At 35.6% G+C, this 20,272-nt stretch overlaps 2 protein-coding genes and 1 pseudogene across 3 annotated transcripts; 1 reads left to right on the top strand and 2 right to left on the bottom strand.

Annotated features, from left to right (window-relative positions):
• Positions 1-2,414: 2,414 nt before the first annotated feature.
• LOC125211787 (zinc finger protein-like 1 homolog) lies at positions 2,415-6,752 on the bottom strand. The gene is made up of 9 exons (XM_048111721.1): positions 6,556-6,752; positions 6,178-6,258; positions 5,980-6,100; positions 5,785-5,879; positions 5,205-5,276; positions 4,442-4,687; positions 4,221-4,329; positions 3,030-3,216; positions 2,415-2,764 (listed from the first exon to the last, which is right to left on the bottom strand). The coding sequence occupies exons 1-9, from the start codon at positions 6,577-6,579 to the stop codon at positions 2,680-2,682; spliced, it is 1,020 nt and encodes a 339-aa protein (XP_047967678.1). The 5' UTR covers positions 6,580-6,752; the 3' UTR covers positions 2,415-2,679.
• Positions 6,753-9,026: 2,274 nt separating this feature from the next.
• On the top strand, positions 9,027-11,583 carry LOC125214090 (annotated as a pseudogene).
• A 242-nt stretch (positions 11,584-11,825) lies between these two features.
• On the bottom strand, positions 11,826-15,619 carry LOC125214089 (ATP-dependent Clp protease proteolytic subunit-related protein 1, chloroplastic). 2 transcript variants are annotated; one of them, XM_048114968.1, is made up of 10 exons: positions 15,364-15,619; positions 14,281-14,396; positions 13,891-14,094; positions 13,690-13,794; positions 13,492-13,554; positions 13,239-13,350; positions 12,543-12,604; positions 12,282-12,464; positions 12,080-12,186; positions 11,826-12,002 (listed from the first exon to the last, which is right to left on the bottom strand). In XM_048114968.1, exons 1-9 carry the CDS (start codon positions 15,584-15,586, stop codon positions 12,103-12,105), a joined length of 1,152 nt encoding a protein of 383 aa, XP_047970925.1. In that variant the 5' UTR covers positions 15,587-15,619; the 3' UTR covers positions 11,826-12,002; positions 12,080-12,102. The 2 variants fall into 2 exon arrangements, with proteins under 2 accessions (XP_047970925.1, XP_047970924.1); XM_048114967.1 differs by having other exon boundaries at positions 11,826-12,186.
• Positions 15,620-20,272: the final 4,653 nt, after the last annotated feature.

Below are 20,272 nucleotides of genomic sequence, written 5' to 3'. Positions count from 1 at the left end.
TAAATATTCAATAAGATAATCGCCTACAAAATCACGAAGTTTTTATTGAATTCTTATTTGTTCCACAATTTTTAAAAGTTGAATGATAAATCAGAAATTTTAAAAAATTCTTAATTGTCCTATAATAACTTCTTAATTTTATTGAATGCAAGTTCCATGCTTAATTGGTGCACCATGCACACATGGTTGAAATTATTTAACTTTGATTTCACAAGAAAATAGAGTTTCCTAAATAGAGTATTTGCTTTTCTAATTAATTAAAATAAGAAGATGAAAAGTTAATGACAAACCAAAATGAGCATATTTTGTGATTTTATAAGCAATTAACTTATACTACTATTAAATAGGAGTATATAAATAAATTAATTAGCGATATTAAATCATTTGTGGAGGGGCCAAAGCCCTCCTAAGATTCATCCGATTTTCTGTCAAACGCGCGTCCAGTCGCCATCAACAATATAACCTCTTTAAAATAGGTGCTAAGACCATTTTTTATTAAATAATTACACTAAAATATTTAACATAGTATTTAATTTTGAATAATCTATCCTCCCACCAAAACTGTTATTGTATTATTCTAAAATTATGAAGCTTTTTCAAGAAAAAGAATATCATGCATTTTGCTTTTAAAATATATAGAACTTTTTCAGAGGGAAATAAATTGAAAGTTTTTTTTGACAAGTAGTTAAAAGGAAAAGGAAAAGAAAAAACTCATTGTTTGAACATTTCATCTTATTCCATCTTAGATCACATATTATTGGGAAAATAATACTACTCCATTGCATCTTGTTTTGTATTGTTCATTTGTTCATTTATTTCAAAATAGCTTACTAGCACGATGGCAATTATTTGGGAGTAATAATGCAATACTATAGATGGAAATATTTTAGAACGTTAGATTTTGGTTTTCATATAAATATGTTAAGGAAAACCTGAGTGAGATTTGAATAATGATATTATTGATTGTTGAAGATTCTAGATTGAGTGCAGTGTGCACGTTCGAGTTTGGTGCATAGCATTCAGTATCAAAGTTTTGAGAGACCCAATGTTTATTACAAAAGGTTAATATATGAAGGAAAACAAGTGTTCCTTTACAACGTTAAGACTTATTACCATTATCAAGGTGAAATGCTTCTACTAGTAAAACTGCATTTAGTATTTACACAATAAAGTAATTTAGATTTGAACCTTTAATTAATTTTTGAAGTCAGAGGATAGTCGGGAGCATGAAGTCATGTAGACCTTTGTTCATATTCAGCTCGTTGTTTCAAGTAGGCCGGTGCGGTTTGGTTTATCCATCTCGTGCATTGAGGGTGCCTTCTCCTTTGCTTGTGATCGTGGTTTGCTCTTGGCTCCGGGTTTTTTTTTTCTTGCTCTAGTAGATGCTTCTCGCGCGGTGTTTCTCTATTTGTTTGTTGTTGTTAGCTTTAAATGATATCTTAATCTAGACTCTTGTCTGTTCTCTGTTGTTCTTTTAGTTTTATCATGGAGATCTTATTTTAACAACATTGTACTACAGATTTTTTTGTTGTACTGTATCTGTCAGAACTATTGTCGATCGTCTTTTTGATCTTGTTTACCTCTTCGATGGTTAAACATGTTTTGCCATACTCATAAAATTTAGGGTCCTCCAAATTAAATTTACGATGTAGTTATATTAAATTTACGATGTAGTTTTCTCTGCATTATTCTCTACTTACTTTACCATTTCTTCACTTTAACTATTTATTATCATTTTTATAAAACTAGTGCAGAAACAGAAGTGTGACTTCTAATGGAGGACGGAGGGAGTAATTGACAAGCAAGAATTTTTTTGTCAGTAATCTTCATCAACCCTCTTTTCTTAAGAATTGTCCTTAAGAGATTTGTATGATTCCATTTAAAATGCCATATATGTGGCAAATTAAACGATCACTAGAGATAGTACCAAATTTTGTAGTAGCATTTTATTTTTGTTTAGGTTTCTCTCTCTTTGACATTCGGACACGCTTCAAATCTTTTCACCTCATAATTTACTACAGCTACAGTAAGTATTCTCAGTCTACTCTAAGAACCCGAAATTGAATGCACGATAAAAATGAAAGCGGCATAATTTCTCTGTGTTCATCACTTGAGAGGAGTCTTTGATTCTTTTGTCAGCATTTTAAAGGCTTTGATACTACCTCGGTGAATATACGAGTATTTAAAAATAACATGAGTTTTAATACAGTATTGATAAAGTAAAAGAGATGGAGCAAAAAGAATTAAAACAGTGTAGTGCTATTATTCTGGAAAATAAAGCTCACTTCGTTAGAGATTAAAACTCCAACAGTTGCACCTCTCTCGCCAAAACTGAAAATTGCTTTATGTCCATCAATTCCTTTGCCTTTTACATCATGTCTGCCGCTTAATTTGTTGTTGGTGGTGGAGAAAAATCACTAAAAGTACAAACAATATGATTAATCGCTCAATACTGCTTTGGCTGCACAATAATTTTTTGGGTGGAAACGAGGAAGAAGGCAATACATCTCAGCTAGAACAGAGAGGGGGTTATGGACAAGTATCGAATATTGCTAAGACCGAAAAAAAAAAAAAAAATACACGTTGAAGATTTTGTGTTGTCTGCTAAAAACAAAAAAATTAATAGAGGTTTGTCCATCGGCTGTTTTAACCGTATCACTCACTCCGATCCTAGGTTGATCATTGTGGCTCATCATCACCCAATTCTTCACCCAGACCGCGTGCAATTCTGTAATATAGAATACCCATTGTTGCCATGCAAGCCCTACAAAACAAGAAAAAAGATCTGGTAAATAAATCATGCTCATCACCGAAGCAATCAAGATACCATAAAATTTGAGTCGAAAAACCTAATCACCTAAAATTTGATAGCAATCTGCCAATCACTTATTGACTAGGTACCAAACTACCATTCCTAGAAAAAGCTCAACCACATGTGTGAAGTAAAATATGCAAAGAATAATAGATAGTACATTTTTCCACATAATTTTCAGAACCAAAAGAAACAACTACAGGTAATGATATCTTACATGATGGCTATAATTAAGAGCAACTTCCTTGGGTCCATTCGTGAAGTCTTGTGGTGCCTTGCACGGCGTTCTGAGGCATCATCCCCATGAGACGTATCTTTCTTTGGTGGTGCAGTTACTGGTAGAGTCGGCAATGCACTAGACCAGAAAGGCAGCAATGACCTGAGGAACTTGTGGCGAAATGAACCTACATTTCATAATTCAACACGCCTGGTTTAGCAGTGTGCAATACAGAATATCATAAGCCACACCTGGCAGAAACTAACCTGAGTATAAATTCAAGGATAAAAATTATATCATCAAATTTATCAAACATGGGCAGTCAATCTCGAGGTGAGGTGAAAACTAGGCTTTATGTAAAAGTCAGAGAACCTAAGCAAACTTTCTTATTGTTTCATTTCACTGAACCTGATTAAAACCCTTGATTTACGAATTGTAGTAATCCATGTCCGAAAGCCCCGGGGTACAAAAAATCATAGTAACCAAACCAGGTAGCATGCTTAATTGTGGCTTCCAGTTCTAGTTATACTAGAATGAAACTGAAAAAATTAACATAAAAATAACTGTTTGTAAAGGCACAAGGAAGGTTATGCATGGCTTCATTTGTGAAAGCAGGACACTGGAGATTGAGGTTGACAACGAAGGTATTGATAAGCACTGAGAATGTTTTGCAGCCGGTCTCTGGGGCTGGTCCGAGTTGCAAGGATGAGCAGGTTGTGCATGGCCTTAGGGCTGGCAGAAGGATCTCCTATTTAGTTATTTCCCATTCTATTGCTTCGTATTTTAGTCGAATATCTTAGCGCATTAAATAGCTTTGAAGTTAGGGCTTGTTTAGTCCCCAGCGAACGCATCATTTGTTTTTTCTTAATAAACAACAAGACACCTTTCACCTATTGTTGAGGTTACAAACAAACATCTTCAGTTCTGCAGGACAGAATCAAGGGTTCGCACCACTGCACCTAAGGTGTATTGATACATATGCACGTTTACAAGGATAAGAGCCAAAATTATCAGTAGCCTCGTTCAAGCCTTTCAGATTTGGGCCACACTACAATATGATTCATTAAATCCAGTAGATCAAGAAAACCCTAGAGCCTGGATTACAAAACTGACCATCAAAAAGTGCAGGAGTTCACTTGGATTTCCATGTAGTCAGATCAATAATACTGAAAAAAGACAACTTTAACACACCTCTTCGAGAGTACTTTTTCGTATTTGCATCTTCATCGTCGGCGTAGTATGGAACCTCAGAGTTTTGTCTGTCCGCTTGCATAGCACTCTTTCGAGTGGTTGCACCAGGCTGGGGCAGAAAAATGTATGAGAAACCATAAACCAGCACTGATGCAAACCAAGCAAGCCATGTAACTGAAGAGCGTAAGCTACAAAAGAATTGAGATATAAAAATTTCTTACACCAGTAGGACTTGTGTTTTTCATAAAATCAGGCTCATGAATGGGTAAAGATGACGTCCCAGAGTTATATCCATCTATCTCCAAAATATCCAAATTTGCAGGTCTTGCAGAAGAAGCTGCAGTTTTATCAACTGTACCAGAGGTGTGTACCAAGGGTTCGGAAGCAAATGCAGGTGGAGGACTACGGGATTCTGGTCCCTGCAACGGTACTGGGTGATTCCCAAAGACATTCTTCTCCAAACCAGTCTGCAAAAGCATCATGTGTATATTAGATCTGAGAAGATCATGCATTGAAAAAGAAGAATGAAAATTCCTAACTGATTTATATGCACAAAGTTCAGTAAAACCCATATGCAAAAGAAAATTTACAAGAAAGAAGAGAACATGTACATAGAAAATTGAACCAAAATGTAAATAACTAGTAATTAAATTGTCAACGAAAAGACTCATAATTTCACAAAGTAAAAGAGGCTGCAAAAAAGAGTTTTGCAACCCATTGCTGTGTCACACAATGCAGCACAAAAGATCAGAGCATAAAGTGTCAACTAATCCAAGAAGCACTTAGTGACACATGAGCTTTTCTTATTAAAAAAATACATCATCTATATCCAAAATGTGATCAATAGAATCCATGACTCATGGCTTTTGTCAAGGGAGACAGACATTGTCAAAGTGGAAAAAAAACTTCTCAAAAACAGATAGTTTTAGCAGTTTACAGATAAATAATTATGCACCAAACCGAACAGAACAATGATAATACAACCTGCATAATTGCTTCTTTCAACTTTGAATGGAGACGTGATCCTGAATCTTTCACACTTTTCGGAGACCATATCTGCAAAAATAAATAGAGCATTAATCAAGGAACCGTAACATGGTATAACGAGAGATGATTGCTAACAATCTAAGGGGTGATCACTAAGTTCAGGAACACACATCCACCAGAAATAATCATAGCTAGCATAGAAAAACCTGAGATTCCAACATAAATCCAGTAATATGAAATACTTCATCCAAGGTTTTTATAGTGGGATGTGCTAAATATATGGTCATGATCAGATGTTGGTAGAGAAATCTTAACTTAATAGGTCCCAGAACAATAGGCTCTTTGATTCCTGTTTCCCAACAGATCTTATGGTAAAAGTTTAATAATAAAAAAAAAAAACTCTTACTATACTACTTATTTAATACTCCACTAGGATTTCTAAACTCAACATTCTCATCCTTGAAACTTAAACCTCCCAATCCCTGGCGAATATATCGTTATTGTTGCCAATTTTTGTTACACCGTACCATTGTCCACAGAAAAGCAAAAGGCAAGGATTTCCATGAGCAGAACATACCGGCGTGGAGCAGGCTGGGCAGACATATCCAGCAGGAGCTGTTTGCGGAGGAAAGCTTTTAACATGCGACACTAAACAATTTGAATGTATTACATCTGCATATTTCAAGCATTGAGTTAGGGATTCATAAGTCGCCACAACAATTTTCTCTTCAGATTAATCTGAATACGGATATACACAAGCATGAAGACATACGCAAACAGCCCAATCGAGCAGTTTGAGGGTCTGTCCCTTCTGCAAGCTCATTTTGACAATGGCAGCATTTAGGAGGCCAATCATACTCCCCATCAATTACCCACTCTGAATATGTACGCACCTAAATGCAATAACATAATTGTTCAACAGCTATACAGGCCACACTTGTTCAAGAATGAAGAATTGATATAATCATACCACACAGATTTGGTGTTCCGGAAAGCATATACATTCCCCACAGACCGGCACTTTGTGGACGAAGCAATACAATTTAGTCGCCTAAAATCAAAGAGATCATATTCATCAGCTATCCACAATACAATCAGCCTTTTCTATATCGCACAAAAATAATGGTTGTACTCAATTCCACCGCCAATCACTAAATCAGTAACGGAAAAAAGGCACCACTAAGCTATACTGGATCGCAAACCACAATCTAAATTAAAAATCAAACGATCTCCAGTTTCGGGGGTGGCGAGCATGATCGGATCTAAAACTACCACAGATTGCAAATTGGAATATACGAAGAATTCAATCAATTACATATAACGTAAACCAGTGATTCATCCCACATACCTTGCGGCATTTGCAGACGACCATGCTGGGTAGTGCAGCTGTGAAACGGATACAAAACCAGATCGAAATTGAGATTACTGGGTTTAAGCGAAAATTATGTTGTGAAATTGCAGTGACAGTATTAGCAAGGTTATGAAATGAAATTCAGTGCTTCGCCGTGTCGGAGAATTCTTGATTTATTTTGGTTAGGAATCGTCGACGACACTCAATTAATTTACTTCCCATTACGTATTTATTTTTTTATTTTTCGCTTTTATGCTTAAATACTTTAATTCATTTTCCTAAAAATTTCAATAAATAATCACATTAAAGTAGGCTTCAACATTTGATTTGATTTTATAATATTCAACAAGAGATTACGCATTTTTATAACAGAAATTTTAATACAGAAAATTTTCCCCTCTTTTGTCAATATAGGATTGGAAACTACGGCTGACAATTTTTGGCACGACACGAACCCACACGAAATTAATAGGTATGTGTCAAAGCTTATTGGATTCGTGTCCTTATCATGTCGACATGATAACGACACGAAAATTTCGTGTCGTGTTCGTGTTACACGTTGAGATATAATCTAATGGAGCACTTAGTATTAGTATAGTATCGTGTTCGTGTTACAAGTTAACAAATAATATTAATATAGTGTTGTTTTATGTCGATATTTTTTCAAATAGAGTTTGAATTAACTATATTGTATTTAAAAAAACTAATGTAACATAACTTGAATGAAGTAAATTTTATAACAAAACATTAGATACCTATAGCATTCTAAACATTTAAACAATAAGTAAGAAATCAAATTTTCATTATTGTTAACAAAGCATCCTAAAATGATTTATGTCAATATTTTTTCAAATAGAGTTTGAATTAACTATATTGTATTTATAAAAACTAATGTAGCGTAAATTGAATGAAGTAAATTTTATAACAAAACATTAGATACCTATAGCATTCTAAACATTTAAACAATTAGTAAGAAATCAAATTTTCATTATTGTTAACAAAGCATCCTAAAATATGTACATAAGTGCTTATATTTAGAGTGTCTCCAATGGCGGACGTCGCGGTAGGACGTCGCCGACGTCCGATCGGACGTCCGCCGTAGTGAAGAAGAAGGGCGCCCACGCCTGTCGGATGAGCTCGGACGTCCGACCTATGGGCGGGCGGATGTCCGCCACAGTGGCAAGGTCGGACGTCCGGATTTTTTTTATTTTTTTATATATATATATATTTTAAAACTTTATAAATAGGGCTTGTTGAATTTTCGCGTATTCCTCGTCGACATTTTAATTCCGTAAATAAAAAAGTCCGTAAATTGAATAATTGCGGGAAGTCCTAGTGGATGTCCTAGTGGGAAGTCCTAGTGCATGGGAAGTCCTAGTGATGTGGCAGTAAATGGAAAGTCCTAGTGATGATGTGACAGAAAGTTTTTGTGGGAAGTCCTAGTGGAAGTCCTAGTGGGAGGGGCGCCACCGGAGACGCTCTAATGAATATGTCTAATAGGGTGATTTCTGATTGACTAATCGATCAACTTAGTCGGAGATGCAGTGGAATGACAACCAAACAAAGAATAATTTCACACACTTTAAAATTGTACGTCAAGTGACAGAGAATAATTGTACGATGAAATTGTACGTCAAGTGAGATACACTTTGGAGGCAAAGACAGAGAATAATTTCACACATACGATATCGTTTCTCTTCAAATTTTAGGACATTAGTAATAAACAATTAATCTTGTTAGCTAATTTTTAAATTTATAAAAAAAATCAAAATAAATTTGAAATTCTAATATTTTTCAAAATTAAGGTTTATGCCCTCATACCTTAACTCTTCATAATTTGCCACCACCGTCTTCGATAACCCCGACCACCGTTTTCGACTTAGTCGGTTGCAACATTCGTTGATCGGATGCTATTGGAATTACCAATTATGAGAATAGAAGGCATTGCTTGCTGGCATCCATTGATTGAAGGTTGTCAACATTAGCTTAGCTTCACCTTTGAAATTCGTTGTCGACGCATGATCTCATGGCCCGACATTGTGAGAGCTTTTGAGTTTTGAAGCTTGAATGATGGATTTTAAAACCTCTTATATTTCACCGCCCTTCACCATCAGTATAAGCTAAACTCTGGGTTGAAGTCATTAGTTGTATATCGCGATGAAAAACTCCAACATTGGAGTACTACAAATTTTACAACTTCATCAATTTTTGGCAAGATATGAAATTCAAACCTGAACCGCGTACATATTGCTTGCACCAAAATAGTTATTTGTTCAATGCGTAGGAAAAAAACCATAAAAATTTCATATATTTAGAACTAAAAATAACTTTAGCCTAATATTTAAATTAAAATCAGTTTAACTGTTAAATTAAACGATACCATCATTTTACAGAAAAAATTTGAACCAATTCATAAAATTAAGAACCCAAAGCTAGTAAACATAATATTATAAATCAAAATCTTCAAAATAACATGAAAAAAAGTTGGACGAATTTGAATATCGTAATCCAAAGAAAATCGCCCAACCCAAAATCGTAAACGGATTCACGGCTTCGCTCTTGTAGATTTGAATTTGAATACCTCATTCCTCCGCCTTTCTTTCCTCTCCCTCCTCCCCCCTAAAATTATCATTCATCAGATCACCTTCGCATTTCTCTCCGCCGAACCCACAAGGAGCTGAATTGCGGTAATCATGGCCTCGGCGCCACCACCGTCGACGGGAAGGGAGCTATTGAGCCCTCCGACCGACGGAATTTCTAACCTCCGATTCTCCAACCACAGTGACCACCTCCTTGTTTCCTCATGGGATAAGGTTTTTAGTTTTATTTTAGTTTTTAGTCTTAGAATGCTAACTCTAATTTTGAACATCTCCGTTCTGATTTCTCGATTTAATTTATTTTTCCTTATCGTTATGGTTGGTTATCAGAGTGTTCGGTTGTATGATGCTAGTGCCAATGCTCTCAGAGGGGAGTTTATGCACGGCGGCGCTGTACTGGATTGTTGCTTCCATGACGATACCTCAGGGTTTAGTGCTTCTGCCGATCATACCGTTAGAAGGTTATTTCCACTTTTATTCTGATCCACATTGTTATCCTTGTAGACAACATTTTATGGTCATTTTTTTCTGAATTGGTCTACTATTTTTACATTATCTTGTTTTAGGTCAAGTTATTACGGGTAGCTGGGACAAAACCTTGAAGTGCTGGGATCCAAGAAGTTCCAGTGGCCAGGATCGCTCTGTTGGAACATATACTCAACCTGAGCGTGTTTATTCTATGTCTGTTGTTGGAAATCGCTTAGTGGTTGCTACTGCTGGAAGGCATGTAAATGTGTATGATCTTCGAAACATGTCTCAACCTGAGCAACGGAGGGAATCTTCTTTGAAATACCAAACGAGATGTGTCCGATGTTATCCTAATGGGACAGGTGCTGCTTTTTGAATGATGAAATTATGCTACCTTGTTAGTTTAAATCCCACAGGGAAAAGATACTTGGTTCAGCTAAGATTTTCTACATTAAGTTTGTAGATAATACTCCATTCTGGAAATTGTCATCCCATATCTGTTCATTTGATTCTAAGTTTATGTTTTCCAGGTTATGCTCTTAGTAGTGTTGAAGGACGAGTAGCCATGGAATTTTTTGACCTGTCAGAGACTGGCCAATCTAAAAAGTATGTATTATTAACCACCCCATACTTGACGATGTGGAAGTAGGAAAAAACTTCCTGAAAAACTACATGACATGATGATAATATAACTTTGGGTGAAAATTTCTATGTTAACTTTCTTTCGATGTCTACTTTGTATCAATTTTCCATTTTCTTTATAAAATGTTAACCAATTATGAATCAGTCTTTTGTGACAATGTTTTATCCTGGAAGTGTGTAAACTTAATTGAAGTGTAACCTAACTGCAGAATTTTAACTGTTTCATAATTCTCTAGTTAATTTTCTCATCTGCAGGTATGCATTCAAGTGCCATAGGAAGTCTGAAGCAGGAAGAGATATTGTATACCCTGTGAATGCCATTGCATTTCACCCTATGTAAGTTTTTTTATTTTTATTTGTGGTCCTGGATCAGTACATCTGACTTCATCTTAATCTTAATAAGGCTGAGGCTGTCGATAAAGTTAATATCTTGAAAGTTTAGAGCATAAGAGTATAAACTGCTGTCATCATGCACTATATATTAGGAGAAGGGTAAACTTATGAGAGGAACAATATTGAAGTTAAACCAATAATGTTTTGTGGTGCTTTTAAATTAAAGCATGTTGTATTGGCCAATCTGTGAATTTCTGTAGATTTCAGATATGTCCACCTGAAAAGAAGCTTGATTAGTGATGAATTAAGGTCATTGTTGGTGGTATCTAACTTCTGTTCATAGTATTTCTTACTTAATAATGCTGCATGTAGCTATGGTACCTTTGCTACTGGAGGTTGTGATGGTTATGTTAACATGTGGGATGGAAACAACAAGAAAAGGCTTTATCAGGTAGAAGATGCTAATTCTAATTTTTAACTTCGGTTGCCATGTTTCAAAATACATGATTGCTAAGTTCCTCTTATCTGCTACTATTTGGTCACATTGTGAAGTATACGAAGTACCCGACAAGTATTGCAGCATTGTCCTTTAGCAGAGACGGTAGACTGCTGGCTGTTGCTTCTAGTTACACATATGAAGGAGATAAAGTGTGAGAATCCTCTCTCCCTCTACCACTGTCTCTCTGTTCTAATGCATCTTAATTTCTTACTTTGATCACATTTGTAGCCACGAGCCAGATGCCATCTTTGTCCGCAGCGTAAACGAAGTAGAAGTCAAGCCAAAGCCGAAAATGCTTCCCAAATGATCACATGAGTTGGGCAAGACTGAAGTTGCTTGTACTGTGTTCAAATTTTAGCTGAGATCGAGGACCTTATTTGAAATCATTTACTCAATGATGACTAGTTTTTATGGGATGACTATGTCTGATAGTATTTGTTTTGTAGCATACTCGAAATACAATTGAACAGATGATTTTAGTAAAAACGAAAGTAGGCTGCTGCTGTTGCAGCAAGATTCGATCCAGCCCCTACATCCCAACCCAGACCCCATGTTGCTAAAAAGATTTAGTACGAGCAGGAGTAAATTTAGACATTCTAATTAACGATCATCACTTTAAAATTCAAATACAAATGTAATAGTAGATTTTTTGTTAACAGAAAACCAGCGAAAATGTGTTCCCCGCTTCAAGTATTGCAAATGAATTGGCAAAATTGAAACACACGTTGTTCAGAGTCAGACCAAAACATTTCTTTCTATACTTCAAGTTTCTGTATTTTTTTTCTTCGTCCCAGTATACAACAGTTGAAAAGGATGAGCATTAAATCACACTACACTTGTCTTGTGCATAGCCATGAAGTGGATGAGCATTGAAGCACCTCACTTGTGCATAGTGTATGCTTTTCCTGAAGTACCACGCAATATATAAATGGCTAGCAGCACATCATGAGACATTGATTCAGAATAGCAAGGGCATGCCAACCTTGCCACAAAAATCTCACAAGTTTATCTAAACCCTGATGGAGCTGCTTGAGGACCAGCTCCAGCTCTTCTCATTGCTTTCGATTGTGCCAACAATTCTTCATAGTTCTGACAAGGGAACTCATTGTTAGAACAAAATGGTGTGTTTTCTAGAGGCAGTTAAAAACTATGCACACCAAAACATAAAGTTATGAATATGTTACCCGTTTCTCAAAGGCGGAATCCTGAGAAGTAATGATCTTGTCAGCAATGCCATAGTCAATGGCCTCTTGTGCTTGGAAATATTTTGGGCGTTGGATGTCTTTCTCAATCTCCTCCTTTGGTTTTCCTATTCCTTTGGCTAAGAGTTCGAGGTAATATTCCGTGTTTGCCTCTAGTTCTTTTGCCTGAGGAGACATAGAAGACATAACCTTAAGGATGCAACAAGCTATCACACAGAGAGAGAGAGAGAGAGAGAGAGATACCTTAATCCACATGTCAATGACAGCTCCACTCGATCTATTTACTTTTGGAAGGTACAGTTTTGCTGCAGCAAGAAGCAAAACCGTAAAAACCAAAAACCCACAAGTTTACGATGAGCATGGAATCTACAAGTCACCAAAGCACCAAACAAATCAACTATCAAAGCCAATTCAGTAGGCAAAGCACAAGCAGTTTCCTATGGCATTGCCATTGTGCCTTAAATGATAGTAGAAAAATTGAAAATGTTTCCCAAAAACCAGCAGGATCCAAACAACCAAGAAACAAACTCAAAAAGCTGGAAAACTCATGTGTTTAATCAGTAGCAACAGAGAGTAGCATGTTCTTCCTCTTAGTGGTTGAGGGTAATAAGGTTGGCCCCAGGCAAAGATAAAAAGCAAGCCATATAAAATATTTTTCTCGAGCAGAAAAGGAGCTAGCTTCATAGATAATCAATCATTAGGGACTTCAAAATACACCAACGATATATCATTCACTTCATTAATCTATCAACTCGCATTATATATTGTGTTAGTCCATGATATCCTAGAGAATGAGAGATAAGCTTATGACGAACTACCCCAGAAAAGTAGTACTAATAAGAAAAAGGTTCTCTGAAGCACAATGCACCATTACTATCATAATATGAGATCTAAATATCTCAACAAAAAGCAGAGTGATATATACAGGTCATATCTTACTGGATGAGTTTGGCTGTAATCCGCGATAGCCTTCTGCTCCAAGAGAAAGAAGCATTGCTGCTTGTCCGTATGCCATTCCACAATTCACAGTGTAGACATCTGCTTTGCAATACTAATGACAGAACAGTTGGACGAAAATGTCAAACACCAGACTCCAACAAAACAATTATAAGAGGCAGTCTCTCCACAGTTGGATCATGAAGCTTACTGTCAACTGATAAACTTAAGTCATTATTTATAATCAGGAGCTTACAGCCATAGTGTCAGCAATTGCATAGGCCTCAGTTTCAGATCCAACAGTCTCCATCTTCTCATTCTGGGAAAACAAACAAGGCCAGAAGAGAAAAATGTAAGATTATAAAATATATATATGGAGTACTAGTGCATGCGAGACAATTGGGTTTGTGCACATGTACAGAAAAACAAATTATATCAGGTGATTATTGATTACCTGGGTGCCAGAAGAGTTGATATATAGATATATTGGCTTTGTTGAGCTGTCATAATCCAACCACATAAATTGAGCAACAAGAAGCTCGGTAACAGCTGGTACTATCTGCATCAAACAGAATCAAACAGTAAGAATAAAGAAATGTGACTTTGAAAGAATCAAGTATTGTGTACAAGGTCAGTAAAGCAAGAGCTCCACTACCGGCATCCCCAGATAGACGATCCGGGCATCCAATAGCAAAGATGGCAAATCAGGAGGAGCTGTTCTAGGCCTTCCAGCTCCTCTGGCCCCTCCGCGGTACATGCTTACACTCATGCTATACTTAGAGGGTCCTCTTTCATTCATGCCAGTTGTGCTCCACATTCCACCATTATTCAAGTAATTGCAGGCTGATGAAATGCTTTCCTAAATAAGCAAAAACTAATCAGTATTCTCTTGGGGAAAGATTCCTCAAGCAGCAAAAATTGTTTCCTCATACCGTATAACTATGATACTTGCAAATTGCAGCCATATGATGCAATACAGCGAAAAGAACAAGGAAAGGAAAGAGGTATCACATATATGGTGTTGCGAAAACACAGAGATTTGTACCTCTGTGACTTTTTCTGACTGTCGACGGACAGGGTTATCTTCTGTCATGAACATATCCATCTGCGATGGTGAAAGGCCATATAGATACTGAGGCGCATTCTTGTAATTTTCCATCACTACAAAAGAGATGGTACCTCAGTTACAGGCTGCAAAATTCTTGAGGCATTTTGATGCAATATAAAAGCTTGTTCAACAAAGCATAGTATGATGAAGTAATTCAAATTTCAAAAATAAAGAACTCAACCAAAAAGAGTGTACAGTACTGTAATACTACACATAGACAAAAAGAAAAACATGACCTCATGTGTCTGATCATTATTGTCTTAAGTCTTAACATCTAAAAGCTTCATTTAACTAATCGATTAATCACAAGTTACTACCTAAATGCTAAATTCAAACCAAAACTAACCAGTATTGGAAATGTTAGTAACTGATTCTGAGGGCACACTCTGCTCTAATATGTCAAGGTCTGAACTCTATGGATCAGTCTTTACACTTAGGGAATAGAAATCAAACTTATCCTAAATTTATTCTATCTCAAATGAAAATAACCACAGATGATCTCATCAAATAGCGCGTTTGCTGCTCAGAAGACCTAGCTATAAATAACGTCCTTCCTCAGAGTAGGCTTACGCAGCAACCAGATAGCATTGACACTGTTAGCAGTAAATTAATATGTGAATAACTTGCCATTATCCAATTGGAAAGCTAATACATTTAACTAAGGTTGGATTACGTTTATTGATATGTAAACATCATCTTCTCTTTCACACTTAGCTTCATTAGCGGTTGCAATTTCGAAAAAAGATTAGAGCACGATGCACGAGGAAAGCAAAAGGGGGAAAATCTGTAAGAATCAGCTACTTCATACATATAAAATCTTCATAACATACGCTAGTTCTTTCTTCTCCACACACACACACACAAAGACACGCCTCCGAATTCAAAAAATCCCCAAAAATCTCCAACGAACAAGGATTACCAATGAAGCTCCCACAAAAGCTACCAAGCAAGACAATACGCCAGAAATAAAAATAAAAACAAAAAATATGGAAAAGGAGGTGAGAGAAGAGCATCACATACAGCCATCTTTGAGATTTTCCTGGCGAAACTGTTTGGGTATATGGTCGAGAGATTTGCGAGCTTCCGGAGACTTGAATCCGCATCTCCGAATCGCGGTTTTACGGGTCTTAGCTGCGAATAGTAGCTTGGGATTGTGCAGAAAAGCAGAGGTCGCGGCCTGCTCACGGTTGTCTAAGGAAGTAGTGGATGAGAGAGGCGAGAGTAGGAGAGAAGAAGACGCCATTGAAATTGCGAAATGAAATGAAGCCAACCAAATTGAAACTATATTATGAATCCTAGTTATTGGGCTTAATTTACCCTTTGGTTTGGGCTTAATTATTCTCCTCATTTTATCTGCCCAACTTTGTAGTATATTTTTTTTTTTACTCGCAACTTTACCTACATCTAGGGAGTAATCAATCGCTAATTAATTAGTAATTACATATTATATTAAGATCAAATTTTACTTATTAGATTAGAAGGATTAATTACTACTGTAATTAATTAGCAATTATAAATTAAGATAAAAATTTAATCATTAGATTAGGAGATTTGACAGTTGAAATAATACCATAGATTAGATTTTTTTAATTTAAAAAAATTATTAAATAAACTTAAAGGATATTAATGTCAATTCTCTCTCATCAAAATCATCTCAAAACTTTAAATTAATGCAATTCTCTTGATTTAAATTATTTTTACATAAAAAATATATTAAATTAAAGATAATTTTATAAGGATTTCAACGAGATTTCAATTGCATATGTTCCAACGATGTTCGAGTGATGAAATTTGATAAATTATATTATAATATATGTTGATAAGCAGATTTTATCAAAAAATGCAAAAAAAATCTCAATATAGTATATGCAAAATCTCAATATAATGTAGGTAAAACATCAATAAAAATGTGTTTATATTTTCTTTTCCTTGTGTTGATATTCTTATGTCATATTGTTGATATTTGTAATACACTATGTTGATAACAAAAAACACCCACGAAAATTATCATATGATAACATAATGACGATATTACCCTTTTATTGATATTTTGTCTACTATTTATTGAAATTTGTGAGCTTTAATCTCATCCACTCATTTCAAAATCCAAGGGTGTAGATTTAGTCTTAGTTTTGGATTATGGTGCTATAAGCATTACGATTATTATATTCATAAGTTTAATTTGTTTTTAGGTAAATTGCCTAAAAAGTCACGAACTTTGGGGAAAGTTTGATTTTTCCCACAAACTATAAAAGTTGCACCTAAAGTCACGAACTTTATCGGATCGTGCAAATTTCCAAACTACCAGACCTAGTGGCATATTTCCGTTAAAAACTTATCCCACGTGGCATGCCGAAGGCATGACTTGGCAAAATTTCTGGCTTAACCCTAAACTCAAGTAATATAACCTCTTTTTGGCTGATTTCGAAAGCGCAACCCCAATTCAATTGATGGAAAACGTAATCGACAAGAGTGAAATCGTCGTCAAACAGTTTAGGGATGAAATCGGCTACGTATAAAGAAGATTTAACATAAAAAAAAAACCATAAAACGACGTCGTTTTATGCCCAGTAAAAATTTTTGCCAAGTCACGCCTCCGCCATGCCACGTGGGATAAGTTTTTAACGGAAATATGTCGTCAGGTTGATAGTTTGGGAAATTTGCACGATTCGATAAAGTTCGTGATTTTAGGCGCAACTTTTATAATTTGTGGGAAAAACCAAACTTTACCCAAAGTTTATGACTTTTTGGGTAATTTTCCCCAATACTAAATTTATATTTTATGTTATATGTAATTTAATTATTTTTTTAAAATTAGGCTATTCACATATGTTTAGGGGTCATGAACCACCATTTGACCAATATATACGTCTTTTATGTGATGTATTATGGGATGTGCTTGTCACAATTTCAAAATTTTAAACAAGAACTCTCTATTTAGGAAAGCAAATTTATGCATGGCACCCATTTAAAAAATAAAGCCTTGTATATTTGATAGTATTTAAAATGGACATGAATACAATTTCAAATATGTTACTAGTAATTCACTTTAATATTAATAATGGCTGATATATTTGATTTCTGAACGAGTGTGAACCAAATATATTTGATTTCAAACATAGGTGATTTTTTATTTTCCAAAGTGGATGCGAACGCTTGAGATAATTAGTTCATGCTTATGATTGATTTCATTTGTACATAAACATACTACTAATATATAATCCAAATTATACTTTGGTTGGTGTAATAAACCACTTTGCCCTTTATGTGGAAGGTTAGCAGCCACACAAATCCCCATCGCCTGAGCTTATTGACATCATTTTTCCCCCTTCATTTGCGATTATGCGGCTACGAGGAATGATTTATGGTTCAATTCCTTGCCTGAGTTTTATGTGTTGGATATATTGGGAGCTATTGAACAAAGTTTTATAGTTCGCTATGAAAGGTAGTTGAAACGGTTGGAGGAAGCGTAGAAGCTCGTGTGTAGCTGAGAGTATATATATCTCATATTCTTGGTTAGTTGGTTACAATATCGCTTGTGCAATTTATTTGAATTTGGGTGATTATTAATATACACAGTGCCATGCTTTATCTGTAATCTAATCGAAAAAGAGGAATAACCCTACAACTATTAAACACCCTGTCGATTTTAAACACGATTGTGCATAAGAAAGAGTTGTTTGAACATATAAAATATACTAACAAACATTACAATAATAGGTTACTAAGGTGTTGAATATGGTCCACAGAGAGACCAGAGTAGGTGACAAGGGTGTACAGAAAGACAAGTGCGAATCCAGATGTTTGCACAATCCCATAATATACCTGCATGCATATACATTAATCATTGTAGCCTCTCAAATATAGTAATAGTATATTTTAATAACGAAAGATGAGATTACCCGTAACATCAAGGCTGAAGGGATGGGCAGTTTCTAACATGTGAGGTGGGAAAAAGGATTGAAGCTTTTTAGGTAGACTGGATAGCAGTGGACCCTCAACAACTGTAAATGTGTCAAGACATGACATATCATTGCGCTGCGGTTGTTCTGCCACTATGTCAATTTTGACACATTTTCAATCACAAAGCACTTCAATGAAGGGAACTTCACCACATGCACAACATTTTTACCGTAAAATTCATCGTCTATCAACTCCAAACGAGGCATGTCTGACACAGAAAAGTATGTGAGGGGAGGAAGTTCTCCCAAACACGGAAGACGGTCACAATATTGCAATCCTTCCAGTCGAACACTTGTAAAGTGATAGGAAGAATCACTTAACCAAGAAGGATAAATCTGTGCCAGAATAGTTCCGGATGAACAACTCATTCAAATTTACATAAGGCCGAAGATTTGCAAGCACTTGACCATGTGCTGAGTTTTCTTCACCTGATGTCCATTCAAGTTCCAGTTTCTCTAAGAGTGTCTTCATGCCTAACGGCGCGTCACTGACTTCGCTTGCACTTACAACTTCAATATTTCTTATGTGAAGCGAGCGCCTAAGGCAGTTCAGGTCCTTCAGCCCTACAATGCCACAACCACTGTCCTTACTAATGACATAAACTAAGAGATGCTGGAGTTGAGTTATTTTACCAAATTCTGGTGGCATGCGTTGAATCTTTTCCTCATCCAGAAAAACATGTCGCAAATTTGTAAAACGACTCATATGCTTCGGCAACTTAGTAAGGTTGGGGCAATTTCTTAACTTTGGTATCTGTAAAAGCAGAAAGGCTACATATGGAGAGCGGAAGTTGAGAAATCGGGTTGTCAGAGAGGTTAAGGTAGCGAAGATACTCCAATTTGCTTATCGACTCCACAAGCACAGTTAGTTTAGCACCACTCAATCCCAAGACTTTCAAACACTTCAAATGTGAGAATAACTTGGAATCGATCTCTGTTGAAACATGATCAATACTCATTAGTATGAATGTCAACAACCTTGTATTCTGAATCGACCCCTTCAACAGTAATGTTTGTTGGCTGTCATTAAGCAATGAAAAATGACAGGAAGTCCCAAATAAAGGATAACAACTCGACGCATCATGTTTCAAGTGGAAGCATATATCCCTGGAAATCAGTCGGGCCATACCATGAATGAAACTGTGCATTTTATATCTTACTTGTTGATCTGATGCAGTTTCACATTGCTTGAAGAAGAACTTGGATGGTAGATCATTGAAATAGCCTTCAGCTAAATCTTCCACTTCCAACATTTCAGCTCCTTTAGGCTGGACAAACCCTTCTGCCTTGGGTTGGGTCGATACAGTATATTGTACCAAAATAGTGACGAAATTAATAACAACGATTGATCACTTAGTAACTAGTGACGGTTACGTGATGGGAAAGCTTTAGTCATTAACTAGTGACACATTTATCCGTCACTAATATGAATATACCAACCCTATATTTTCCACCATGGCAGGTTAGTAATTTTAATGACGCAAATCTGCCACTAAACATTTTTAGTGACAAGCTATTGAATTACGACTTTATATAACATTAATCTGCCACTAACTAGCGATTTTATTGTAGTGACGTTGGAATTGAAGATTATTCACTTTTAGTGTTAATCTTCTATATTTGATCGTATAATTAGATTGATCCTATTATCTGGTTCCATTTCTTATTTTATCTTCTTAATTTTATGCTTTTACCATTGACCATTACTAATTTTCTACCTTCACTATTTTTCTTTTTCTTTTTCTTAAACATCATACTATCATGCATTATTGTTAAATTCATATTAAGATCATACACTTTCTTCCTTTCCATAAAATTTAGTCAAATTTATTTATTTATTTATGATATATTTATCTATTTTCTATGTTATTGACGTTATATTAAAATTCATATCATTTTCAAAAAGAAATGGAACGAATATAAATTTGAATATAAGTGGTTGAGATATTATTAATTGAAACCTACTA

The sequence above is a fragment of the Salvia hispanica genome, chromosome 3 (genome assembly GCF_023119035.1).
Source record: "Salvia hispanica cultivar TCC Black 2014 chromosome 3, UniMelb_Shisp_WGS_1.0, whole genome shotgun sequence".
Taxonomy (NCBI): Eukaryota; Viridiplantae; Streptophyta; class Magnoliopsida; order Lamiales; family Lamiaceae; genus Salvia; species Salvia hispanica.
Note: the sequence above shows the minus strand (reverse complement) of the source record. Positions and strands in the feature narration are given on the sequence as shown.

Bases quoted from the DNA above. Each gene is read 5' to 3' on its own strand.
- LOC125211787 (XM_048111721.1), bottom strand. From the start codon at position 6,579: ATGGTCGTCTGCAAATGCCGCAAG. The intron at 6,101-6,177 runs GTATGATTATAT...TATTGCATTTAG, and splicing joins CGGAACACCAAATCTGTGTG to GTGCGTACATATTCAGAGTG. The intron at 5,880-5,979 runs GTATGTCTTCAT...TGAAATATGCAG, and splicing joins TGCTCGATTGGGCTGTTTGC to ATGTAATACATTCAAATTGT.
- LOC125214089 (XM_048114967.1), bottom strand. From the start codon at position 15,586: ATGGCGTCTTCTTCTCTCCTACTCTCGCCTCTCTCATCCACTACTTCC. The intron at 12,465-12,542 runs GTATCTCTCTCT...ATGTCTCCTCAG, and splicing joins TCATTGACATGTGGATTAAG to GCAAAAGAACTAGAGGCAAA. The intron at 12,187-12,281 runs GTAACATATTCA...TTCCCTTGTCAG, and splicing joins ATTCCGCCTTTGAGAAACGG to AACTATGAAGAATTGTTGGC.